General features: G+C 47.1%; 1 protein-coding gene across 8 annotated transcripts in view; it reads left to right on the forward strand.

Moving 5' to 3' along the window:
- The window catches only part of LOC119954162 (calcium-binding and coiled-coil domain-containing protein 2-like), a 64,563-nt gene that overhangs the window by 8,040 nt on the left and 44,079 nt on the right, over positions 1-12,444 (forward strand). For all 8 annotated transcript variants that reach the window (XM_038779122.1, XM_038779125.1, XM_038779126.1 and 5 more), the window contains one exon: positions 3,843-4,012. In XM_038779122.1, the coding sequence (XP_038635050.1) occupies positions 3,843-4,012 (170 nt within the window). The remainder of the gene's footprint in view (positions 1-3,842; positions 4,013-12,444) is intronic.

The raw sequence follows: 12,444 nt of genomic DNA on the forward strand, positions 1-12,444 counted from the left end.
TTGTGGGAGCGAAACCCACATAGACACGGGGAGAATGTGCAAACTCCACACAGACAGTGACCCAGAATCGAACCTGGGACCTCGGTGCCGTGAGGTAGCAGGGCTAACCCACTGTACCACCGCGCTGCCCCCTGGAGGAGGTGTTGATGACAGGGACTGGAGAAGAGGGTAGTGTCGGCAGCTTACGGGGCTATTTTGGAAGAGGAGAAAGCACCACTGGAAGGGATCAAGGCAAAGTGGGAGGAAGGGTTGGGAGAGGATATGGAGGAGGGGTTCTGGTGTGAGGTGCTCCGGAGGGTGAATGCCTCCACTTGGTGCGCGAGTTTGGGGCTGATACAGCTGAAGGTGGTGCATAGAGCACACCTCACAAGGGCAAGGATGAGCCGGCTCCTTGAGGGGGTAGAAGATGTGCGTGAATGTTGCGGTGGGGGATGCAAACCACGTTCATATGTTTTGGTCCTATCCAAAGCTGGAGGATTACTGGAAGGAGGATTACTGGGGGTTGGGCGGGTTTTGGGGAGGGGGGCTGTGTATGTTAATGGTGACTCTGGGTGATTCCTGATTCTTTTTGTTCTTTGTTTTGATAACATGCGGGCTGCTGTTTGGGGGTTTGGTGGGAGAATGGTATTGTCGTTATTGATATGAGGATTGACATTTCATTTGTTACTGATTATTGTTGGTGGGTGTAAATTTGGGAGGAGAATAAAAATATATTTTTTTAAACTTTGCATCAGTTGAATGTTTGCAACAATCTTCAGCATTGTGGTCCCTTTTATTATCAGCGGCTTTCGATTTCCAGATTTTGAAAATTGAATTCAGGTTCTCAAACTGCCCGTGGTGAGAATTTAACTTGTGTTCCTCGATCATAAGTTGAAGTCACAGATTCAGTACAGCGCAGGAGGAGAGCATTTGGCCCATTGTGTCCTCACGGACTCTTCAAATAAACCATTCACTTGAACTGGATTCGATACACTGAGCCATTTTCCCGCTTTCTCCCTGTAACCCACCACATTCTTCTTTTTTAGATAATTGTCTAATTTCTTTTTGAAGCTTCATTGAACCTGTGTTCACCATACTCTCATGCCGTGCATTCCAGTCTTTAACCACTTGTATCACAATGTTTTTTTCTCATTTTGCTTTTTCTTATTTTGCCAATTATTGAAAATCTCTGACCTCTCCTTCTCAATCCTTTCAATCATGTGAATACTGTGTCCCTATCTACTCTGTCCAGACTCCTCCTCATTTTGAAGATCTTTATCAAGTCTCCTTTCAGCCTCTTAACTTCCTCAAGTCTATCTGAATCCCGTTTCTCATGGCTGGAACCTATCTCGTGGATCTTTTCTGCACTCACTCCAATGCTTTCACATCTTTCCTAAAGTGCAGTGCCCAGAACTGGATGTATTTATTTATTAAATGGTTTTTTTATTCGTTCATGGGATGTGGGCATCACAGGCTGTGCCCATTTTTGCCCATCCCTAATTGCCCTTGAGGGGGCAGTTAAACCGCGTGGCTGTGCTCTGGAGTCACATGTCGGCCAGACCAAGTAAGCAGATTTCCTTCCCAGATGGGTTTTTATGACAATCGATTCATCTTTAGACTTTTAATTCCAGATTTTTATTTAATTCAAATTTCACCATCTGCAGTGGCGGGATTTGAACCTGGGTCTCAGAACATTTTTCTGCGTCTCTGGTTTACTAGTCCAGTGACAATACCACTATGCCACCTCTTCCCCATACTCCAGCTGAGACCAAACTAGTATCTTGTGCAAGACCAACATCACTTTCTTGCTCTTGTAACCTCTGCAGCAATAATTAAACCGAGGATACTGCGTGTTTTATTACCTATTCTTTCTTACCTTCAATGATTTATACACCTAAATCTCTCTACTTCTTTTAGTTTTATGCTGTCTCCCCATGTATTTCCTACCAACATGAATCACTTCACATTTCTCTGCAGTTACTTCATCTGCCGCCTGTCTGTCCATCCATTCCACCAATTTGGCTGTGTCCTTTTGGAATTCTGTACTATTCCCCCTCCTAGTTCACAATGCTTCTGAGTTTCCTATCTGCAAGTTTTGAAAATGTGCTCTGAACACCAAAGTCTGGTCAATATACATCAGGACAAGAGGAAAAGCAAGGGTCCCACCACTGAGGCCAGGGAAACTCCACTACAAATCTTCCTTCAGCTCAAACAAAAATCCATTATCCACTACACTCTGTTTCCTGCCATTCGGCTAAGTCCGTATCCATATTGCCACTTCCCTTTTATTCCATGAGCTGTAACTTGCTCACAAGTCTGCTGTGCTGCACTGTATCGAATGCCTTTTGTACACCACATCAACAGCATTGCCCTCATCAATCCTCTTCAAAAATAAACTCCAGTTTAGTTAAACATGATTTTCCTCTTTAGAAATTCTTGCTGGCTTTCCTTAACTAACCTGCATTTGTCCATGTGACTATTAATTTTGTCCTAAATTATTGCTTCTGGAAGTTTCCGCACCACCAAAGTTAAACTGACTGGTCTTAAATTTTACACCCTTTTTGAAAAAGGGCATAATGTTTGAAATTTCCCAGTCCTTTGGCATGGCTGCGAGCCTCAGGGAGAATAGAAACTTATAGCCCATGAATCAGCAATTTCCATTCTCTCTCACCTCCATATGTTTGGGTGCATCTCACCCAGTCCAAAGAGTCTTATCAGCTTTTAGTACAGGCAGCCTGTCCAATACCACCTCCTTAACAATTTGAAACTCTTCTAGTGACTGAATGACCTCTTTCATCATGGCATGGATAGCAGTTTATTTTGTAAAGACAGACGTAAAGTATTTAGAACCTCTGGTATGATTTTTGCCTCTGTGTAAATCTCCTTTTTGATCCCTAATCAGCCCTATTCTTTTTACCACCATTTTACTATTTATGTGCCTGGTAGAAGAATTTGGGGTTCATGTTGCCTGTCGGTCTCTTCTCATACTCTCTCTTTGTTTCTTTTACTTGATTTTTTTTTTACCTCTCCTCTTCTATACTCAGCTGGTTCTCGGTTTTGTTTTCTATCTCACATCTTAGAAGCACACTGTTTTGTCATTCAGGGAACTCCTTTGCTTTACCTTTCCCTTTTGAGGGAATATACCTTGACTGTGTCCAAACTGTCTCTCTTTTTGAAGGTATGCCATTGTTTAGCTACTGTTTTTCCTGCCACCCGTGACTCCAATTTATTTGGCCCTATCTGTTCACGCCCTCATTTCCCCCAGTTAATTATTTTTACTTTGGATTGTTCTGTGTCCTTTTCCATAGTGCAATGATCACACTCCCCTAAATATGCTTCTGCTGATATTTGATCCAATTGGCTCACTTTGTTTCCAAGGCTGTATCTAGCTGCGCCTCCACTCCTGTTGGACTGGAATCTTCAGAGAAATTTGCAGATCTGTGTAAATATCAGAAGTGTTCTTTCAAAAGATTTCTCTTCCACTTGCTCTCAATATAAGGTTGCTACTTAAATCACTATGACTCAACATGTAGCCCACTCCTATGTGCCCATGTGGAACCAACGTCTCTCAACCGCTAATAGACCAGCGTTGTAGGATGCAGCTGTCCTAACACTACCCTTTAGGAGAACTAGTATGTAAGTTTTGAAAGGGTAACTGGGGAGAAATTGCTTTCACTGGCAGGGGTGTCAGTAACCAAAACTAGAGTGGGCGTTGATATTCTGTTACAGTAGGTTGAAGAATTGTGAAAAGGTGGTAGGAGGATCCTTTTCTGACTTGTGACTATTGTTGGTGAAGAGCATAAATGATATTTTTTCATAATCATGCATTGATGTGCCAGTGTCTATATTTTCTTCTGTTCTAGCTTATTATCTCCCAAAGGACTATAATGACTTTTACCAGTTCTGCTATGTTACTCAGAAGGGAGAGATTCGTGGGGCAAGCACACCTTTTGGATTCAGACCGGTTAATTCTAACATGTCTGATCACCTGGACAACGATTACAATCAAGAAATGCTCATCATCACTACCCAAGTGAGTCACCTTTATTATAACGCGCATGTTTTCTCGGTTATCTGGTTTTCAAAGCTCAGCACATTCCAGCAGGGTTAATCTGAGGGATCTCCACTTGGTCCAAAGGATTTCATCTCTTCAAAATCTCTTGAGATATTCCAGTTCTCTCCTGTTGTGCATCCTTGATTGACATCACTCCACCATTGGTGGCTGTGCCTTTAGCTACCAACACTCTAAGCACTGGAATTCTCTCCTTGAACCCTTTTGCCTCTCTTCTCCTTAAAACCTCCTCCTCTGACCAAGCTTTTAGTCATCTGTCCTAATATCTTTTATGTAGATCAGTGTCATATCTTGATAAATTTGTGGGGGGGGGGGGGGGGGGGGGGAGGGGGGGGGGGGGGGGGGAGGCAGGCTCAGGGTATTGACCTCTTGGCTGGATTCTCCACCCCGCCACGCCACATTTCTGCTCCGACCCACCGGCGGGATTCTCCGTTACGCCGACCGGTCAATGGGGTTTCCCATTGTGGGGCAGCCCCACACCGTCGGGAAACCCCCAGGCGCCGGCAAAACGGAGAATCCCGCTGGCGGAGAATCCCGCCCCTTATGATCAGCCATGATCATAAATGATGGAGCAGGCTCAAAGGGCCAAATGGCCTCCTCCTGCTTCAATTTTCTATGTGTATGTTTCTATATCACAATCATCATCGTATTACCTTCATTATTGAAGGTGGCTATTTTTTGCGTGCATTCAATATCCTGACTATGGAGCCTGATTGCAGACCTGCATGGATTTCCAAAGTGCGGGCAAGGGTGAATGGTTTGATTTTGTTGGGACTGCCCAATCATTCTAGCTTGCCTTTTGTCAACTATATGTTTTGCTATTCGAAGGAAACAATACCATTACTTAAGGTCGCTCCAAAGGTAGTTCTTGGTTCCTAATGATGAATGCGTCAATTCCAGACTTTTCCTCAGTGTTGGGCACTTAGTCCTCCAATTTGATGCCCATAATGTTCTGAATGCATATCCTGTGGAACATGTCCAACTGCTTAATATGCCTGGAGTAGGTAGTCTGTGTCTCAAGGGCATATAGGAAGTAGTTATTAACTCGATTTTGTGCACTCCAGAAACAGAGGTAGTTTTATTTGTATTTTGTGGGTATTAGAAATAAGGCATAGCTTTAAGTAGTTTAATTTTGTGTTTATGTATTTGAAAGTGTTAATGAAAGGGTTAAATTCTGCCTGGCGAATAGGGATTACGATGTGAAAGCAAATAGGGCTTGAAGGAAAACTATGTTGCTTAGCAACCAGGGACCACCCTAGGATAGAAATATCTTGAGTTAGTTGCAAGCTAGACCCAGGAGAAGCTCGACAAGGACCAATGAGCTGAAGAAAGCAGATTTCCCAAAATAATGATCGGAACCCAGGGAATTGGGGACAAAAAGAATGTCTCAGGAAGACAGTTAAGTTTTTTTTTAAATTTTTTTATTGGAATTTTTTGCAGAAAATATAACAAAAAGTATAGCAAAAAGCAGTAATATGCAACTAACAGCCCCATAACACCCACAATTCCCCCCATACCGTAGCATCACATGTATCACATTCCCCCACCCCCACCCCCAAACAAGAGAACTTAACCATAAATTAAAATTAGATAAATCAAATTTAAATAAAATAAGCTAACATAATCAACGCCCCCCCCCCCCCCCCCCCCCCCCCCCCCCGGGTTGCTGCTGCTACTGTCCCAGTACCCTATCGTTGAGCCAGAAAGTCGAGGAAAGGTTGCCACCGTTTAAAGAACCCTTGCACCGATCCTCTCAGGGCGAATTTAACCTTCTCAAGCTTAATAAAGCCCGCCATGTCATTGATCCAGGTCTCCACGCTTGGTGGCCTCGCGTCCTTCCACTGCAGCAAAATCCTTCGCCGGGCTACTAGGGACGCAAAGGCCAGCACACCGGCCTCTTTCGCCTCCTGCACTCCCGGCTCTACCCCAACCCCAAAGATCGCGAGTCCCCATCCTGGCTTGACCCTGGATCCCACCACCCTTGACACCGTCCTCGCCACCCCCTTCCAGAACTCCTCCAATGCCGGGCATGCCCAGAACATATGGGCATGGTTCGCTGGACTCCCCGAGCACCTGGCACACCTATCTTCACCCCCAAAGAACCTATTCATCCTCGTCCCAGTCATGTGGGCCCTATGCAGCACCTTGAATTGGATGAGGCTAAGGAAGACAGTTAAGTTAAATGAACAAAGAACAAGATGTTGAACAAGTTCAGGAGAATTCAAGTGAAAAGCAGAGAAAGTGTTCTGAGTTACACAGTTGCAAGAACCAGATTTAAAGTTGGCTAGGAGAGAAGCCAGACATCCGAGGGAAACCAAAAGTTTGGTGACATCTTAATACAACCTGTGAAGTGTTCTGTTGGCATAGCTGTCTACCTGACAGAATATGTGGTAACTTGAATGCACATGGCTGAGGAATACTGAAAGGAGATGTTGAAAATCCTGGAAGTGGATCTTTGGTGAAGACCTCCAGAAGAAAGCATTCTTTGGGAGAAGACTCCCAAGTGTTTTTTGAGAATGGAGTTTGGGACTTCCGGTTGTTAAGCCGCACGTTCGGTAGCTGCCACCATTTTTGGTCTTTTGGGCTCTTTTAAGGGTCCGTAGCGGGAGGCAGCAAGAGAGATAGGGGGAGCCACAGATGCAGGAGGAAACCTGGTGTGGAGTGGTAGGGACATTAATGGGATGTTCAGATCCTTTTATGAGGGTCGGTGCCCCCTGGGAGGTGGGCGGGATGGACCGCTTTCTGGATAAGCTGGAGTTCCCAAGAGTGGAGGATTAAGGGCAGCACGGTAGCATGGTGGTTAGCATAAATGCTTCACAGCTCCAGGGTCCCAGGTTCGGTTCCCGGCTGGGTCACTGTCTGTGCGGAGTCTGCACGTCCTCCCCGTGTGTGCGTGGGTTTCCTCCGGGCGCTCCGGTTTCCTCCCACAGTCCAAAAATGTGTGGGTTAGGTGGATTGGCCATGCTAAATTGCCCGTAGTGTCCTTAAAAAAGTAAGGTTGGGGGGGGTTGTTGGGTTACGGGTATAGGGTGGATACGTCGGTTTGAGTGGGGTGATCATTGCTCGGCACAACATCGAGGGCCGAAGGGCCTGTTCTGTGCTGTACTGTTCTATGTAAATGTCTATGTCTATGTGCGGGTGGAGGGTCTGTGGACCCCAATTGAGTTGGAGGAGCTGATAGAGGCCCTGGGGAGCATGCAGACCGGGAAAGCACCGGGGCCTAATGGGTTCCCGGTGGAGTTTTACAAGAAATTCTCCGATCTGTTGGGCCCGCTGCTTGTGAGGACCCTGAATGAGGCGAGGGCGGGGGGGGGGCTTTGCCCCCGACGATGTCTGGAGCAATAATCTCACTAATCCTGAAGCGGGATAAGGACCCCCTCCAATGTGGGTCTTATCCTCAACGTGGATGCAAAGTTGTTGGCCAAGATACTGTCCAGTCGGGTGGAAGGTGTGGTCCCGATGGTTATACACGAGGTCCAAACGGGGTTTGTGAAGGGGAGACAGCTGAATGTTAATGTGCGGCGGCTGCTCAATGTTATGATGATGACGTTGGCGGATGGGGAGGCGGAAATAGTAGCATCGATGGATGCGGAGAAAGCTTTCGATAGAGTGGAGTGGAGCTACTTGTGGGAAGTGTTAAGGAGATTTGGGTTTGGTGAGGGATTCATTAGGTGGGTGAGGCTGCTGTACAGTGCCCCGGTAGCGAGCGTGGTGACAAATGGGAGGAGGTCGGAAGACTTTCGGCTGTCCCGGGGGACGAGGTGCCCCCTATCTCCCCTGCTCTTCGCGTTAGCGATTGAGCCCTTAGCCATGGCACTGAGGGACTCGAAGAACTGGAGGGGGATTGTGCGGGGGGGAGAGGAGCACCGATTGTCGCTGTACGCGGATGATTTACTGCTGTACATTGTGGATCCGGCGGGGTTGGGGGGGGGGATGCCAGTGGTGCTGAAGATACTTGGGTAGTTTGGGGATTTTTCGGGCTATAAGCTCAACATGGTGAAGAGTGAGCTGTTCGTGCTGCACTCGGGGGATCAGGAGAGGGAGATAGGAGAGCTCCCGTTGAAGAGGGCGGTGAGGAGCTTTAGATATCTTGGGTGCAGATAGCTAGGAGCGGGGGTTCCCTGCATAGGCTAAATTTTTCGAGGTTGGTGGAACAGATGGAAGAGGAGTTTAGGAGGTGGGACGCGTTGCCGCTCTCTTTGGCGGGTAGGGTCCAGACAGATAAGATGACGGTGCTCCCGAGGTTCTTGTTTCTCTTCCAGTGCCTCCCCATATTGATCCCGAAGGCTTTTTTTAGGAGCGTTTTTTAGGAGTATTCTGGGGTACGTGTGGGCACGCAAGACCCCGATAGTGAGGAGGGTATTACTGGAACAAGGTAAGTGGGTTGGCGTTGGCCAACTTGTGTGGATACTACTGGGCTACAACTGTGGCAACGATCCGTAGGTGGGTGATGGAGGGGGAGGGTGCCGCATGGAAGAGGATGGAGGCGGCGTCCTGTGTGGGCACGACTTTGGAGGCGCTAGTGACGGCCCCGCTCCAACTCCCCCCCCCCCCCCCCCGGGGGGGGGGGGGGGGAGGGGGCGGCGAACCATACCCACATGTTCTGGGCATGTCCGGCGTTGGAGGGGTTCCGGAAGGGGGTGGCGGGGACCCTGTCCAAGGTGGTCGGCTCCAGGGTGGAACCGGGCTGGGGGCTCGCGATCTTTGGGGTAGCATCGGAGCCGGGAGTGCAGGAGGCGAGAGAGGCCGGCATTGTGGCCTTTGCGTCTCTAGTAGCCCGGTGTAGGATTCTTTTAAAGTGGAGGGACGCAAAGCCCCCGAGCTTGGAGACCTGGGTTAACGACATGGCCGGGTTCATCAGGCTGCAGAAGGTCAAGTTTGCCCTGAGGGGGTCGGTCCAAGGGTTCTTCTGGCGGTGGCAGCCCTTTCTCGATTTTCTGGCGGAGGGTTAGAGGGTGGTCAATCTCAGCAGCAACCGGGGTGGGGGGGGTTAGGGATCTGTTAAGGGGGTTTGTTTTTGCAACATTTTGTCTGTTTCTTTCTTGTCTTTTTGTTTTGTTATTAATTTATTGCTTTGTATTTGGGGGAGGGGGGGTGTTCTTTCTGTTTATTTTCATACTCTGTTTATTTTATTGTTGGGAGAAAATTTTTAGTTGAAAAATTTGAATAAAAATTATTTTAAAAAGAAGAGAATGGAGTTTGGAAACAATTGTGTGGAAGGTAAGAGTTCCAGCGAGACCAGTCGGCTGTGTGACGAGCATTTGGGGGGATTTGATGAGAAATTCACCAGAGTTTGTATTGGGTTTCAGAGTATGGTGTGTCTGACCATAGTTTGCCAATTGTTTTACATGGACTGTGTACTTGGAAAACATTAGATTATACAATCTGTTTTGTAACTTGTGTTGAGAAGATATAGTTGAGGTTATTGAAAACATAGAACAGTACAAGCAGTACAGCACAGTACAGGCAGTACAGCACAGTACAGCCCTTCAGCCCACGATGTTGTGCCGACCATTTATCCTAATCGAAGCTCAAACTAACCTACACCCCTTCAATTTACTGCTATCCATGTGTCTGTCCAAGAGTCGCTTTAATGTCCCTAATGACTCTGACTCCATCACCTCTACTGGCAGTGCATTCCACACACTAATATTGTATTATAATTGATCTTTTCATGTTTAATAAATATTTTATTTCTTTGTTAGAAGTTAATTGACAGTCCTGCGAACTCTGTTCATCCACATCTCTAAACAACAAATAAAAGTTAGGGGGCGGGATTCTGTGATCCTGAGGCTAAGTGTTGACGCCGTCGGAAACGCCGTCGCGTTTCTCAACAGCGTCAACACGGCCTCAGGATCAGCAATTCTGGCCCCTACAAGGGGCCAGCAAGACACTGGAGTGGTTCACGCCACTCCAACTGCTGATCTTGGCGTGAACTGGGCGCCGCGGGATCTGCGCAGTGGCACTCGCGCCAACGCGCACATGCGCAGTGGTTTCCTTCAATGTGTGGCCCCGATGCAGGACTATAGGAGCCGGCGCGGAAGAAAGAAGGCCGTCAGCCAGAAAGGGCCCTGATCGCGGGTCAGGCCATGTCCGAGGCCACAACGGTGTCGTGGCGCGATTCATGCCAGTCACGGGGATTCTCTGGCCCGGCCCTGGGATGAGAGAATCCCGCCCAGTATCTATTGAGCCAGGGTTCCATTCTGCGACTTCACAGAATTCACAGTGCAGAAGCAGGCCACCCGGCCTATCGAGTCTGCACCGGCCCCCGGAAAGCGCACCCCACCCAAGCCCACACCTCCACCCTATCCCTGTAACCCCACCTAATCTTTTATGGACTCTTTAAGGGCAATTTAGCATAGCCAATCTCTGCACATCTTTGGACTGTGAGAGCAAACCAGAGCACCCGGAGGAAACCCTCGCAGACATGGGGAGAAGGTGCAGACTCCACACAGACAGTCACCCAAGCTGGGAATCGAACCAGGAGCCCGGAGCTTTGAAGCAACTATGCTAACCACTGTGCTAGCGTGCTGCACTTGACTGTCCAATAGTAACATCAGCTGGGATCATAACAACACAGCAAGTGTTGAGTTGTCAAACTTGCAACACTTCCTACACAGTCTCTTGTGTAAATGTTCAGCTTGCTCTGGAAATTCTATTTGGTGTTTTGTTGTCAATGCAGACATTTTTAGAGATTGTGCTTCCGAGACAGGTGAAGTTATCTATAACCTCCAGGGTTGTGTCAATGATAGTTACAGTAGGTGGGGTATAGTCAGAATTTGGTGGTGGTTGGTGGAGTATGAAATGAAATTAAAACCGCTTCTTGTCACAAAGTAGGCTTCAAATGAAGCCCCTAGTCGCCACATTTCGGCGCCTTTTCGGGGAGGCCGGTGCGGGAATTGAACTGTGCTGCTGGCCTGCCTTGGTCTGCTTTTAAAGCCAACTATTTAGCCCTGTGCTAAACCAGCCCTTTGCTGTCCTTAAATTGGTGGTTAGCCCAGTGTTGCCATCCACTTTTGATGAGCAATCCTTGATCCTTTGAAGGCCAGGTTCACAATGTGACACAGAGACAGTCATTGGCAAACAGCAATTCAAGTATCATCATCTCCAATGCCTGGTTGAAATGATTGCCACTTGTTCTGCCTTGTTGATGTTCCATCAATATTTCCATCAAGTTGCACAGAAAGCATGAAACCAAAGAATAAAATGCAGAACACAGCAGCTATAACACATCCCTGCTTCACTTGTCACCTCAAAGGGGTCAAAGTTTTCACCATAGCGGCCATCATTCCATTGTGAATTTGCTCTTTCAGATTTACAGCTCTGATCAAGCCATCCAAGTTCGGCTTAAACTTTCCACAGGCCTCCCTATTTACTATGACAAAGGCCTACATCAGGTCAACAAACCCGTCCCATCAGTTTATGGCATTTCTCTTGTATTTGCCGAAGGGTGAAGGTCATGTCGCAAGTAGCTCTGCCTTTCCTGATCCCACTTGATAACACTCCAGCGAAGCACCCTGGTGCTTTTTAAATAGGAAAGAGCTTGTTTTGCCTCTTGATCCCACAACCTTCTGACTGAGGCAAGGGCACTACTAAACTGAGCCATTAGCCAGATGATTGAGCAGTTGACACCATTACTGTCTCCTTTTGTATTACACCATCATTGCTTCTGTCATTTAATCTCTCCACCCTATCACAGAGTTTCCCTTTGTTCTCCCCCTCTCCCTCCCTCCTTTCTCTGACCGTACATATTTCCTTAAAACTTGTTATATGTCTCACCTTTACCTGTTCTGCCCAAAAGTCATCAAACTGAACTATTAACTGTATCCCTCTCCACAGATGCTGCAAGACATGCTGATTATATCTAGTACTTTGTATTTTATTTCAGATTTCCAGCAACAGTTTTTTGCTTTTCTGTTGTAGCACAACACAGTAGAAGCATGGCAAAAAGAAGCTCTGAATGATCATGCTACTGTGAAGACCAGCCCAGGCAGAGTGAATTGTTTAAAGAAGAATAAGCAGGCTTCGCTTTCTTCCATACAATAGAGAGCTCCTGATTTTAGTGGGATGTGGCTCAGTAAACTAATTGGTATCAGGAGTCAGCTGCGGCAGCACTGAATAATCCCACTATCGATGAACTGTGAAATACCAGTGTTTGAGAGGCTCAAATTTATTGCAGTAATTGAAGTCACCTGGGTCCTCGAGTCAGAATCTGTACAATGCATTCCCTCGCAAACTTCCCAATCACATCGCTGACGTTTTGTAAACTGGTTGTTTTAAGAGCTGGGGAATTTTTTGTCGACATTTGCTGAAAGTTAGATTAGACTGCAAGGCTTCTCGGCAGGACAGTTAGCAAGGGCTGCTCTTTTATCTGTTGGGAGTCGAAGATGCAA

This window comes from Scyliorhinus canicula, chromosome 19, assembly GCF_902713615.1.
Source record: "Scyliorhinus canicula chromosome 19, sScyCan1.1, whole genome shotgun sequence".
Lineage (NCBI taxonomy): Eukaryota > Metazoa > Chordata > Chondrichthyes > Carcharhiniformes > Scyliorhinidae > Scyliorhinus > Scyliorhinus canicula.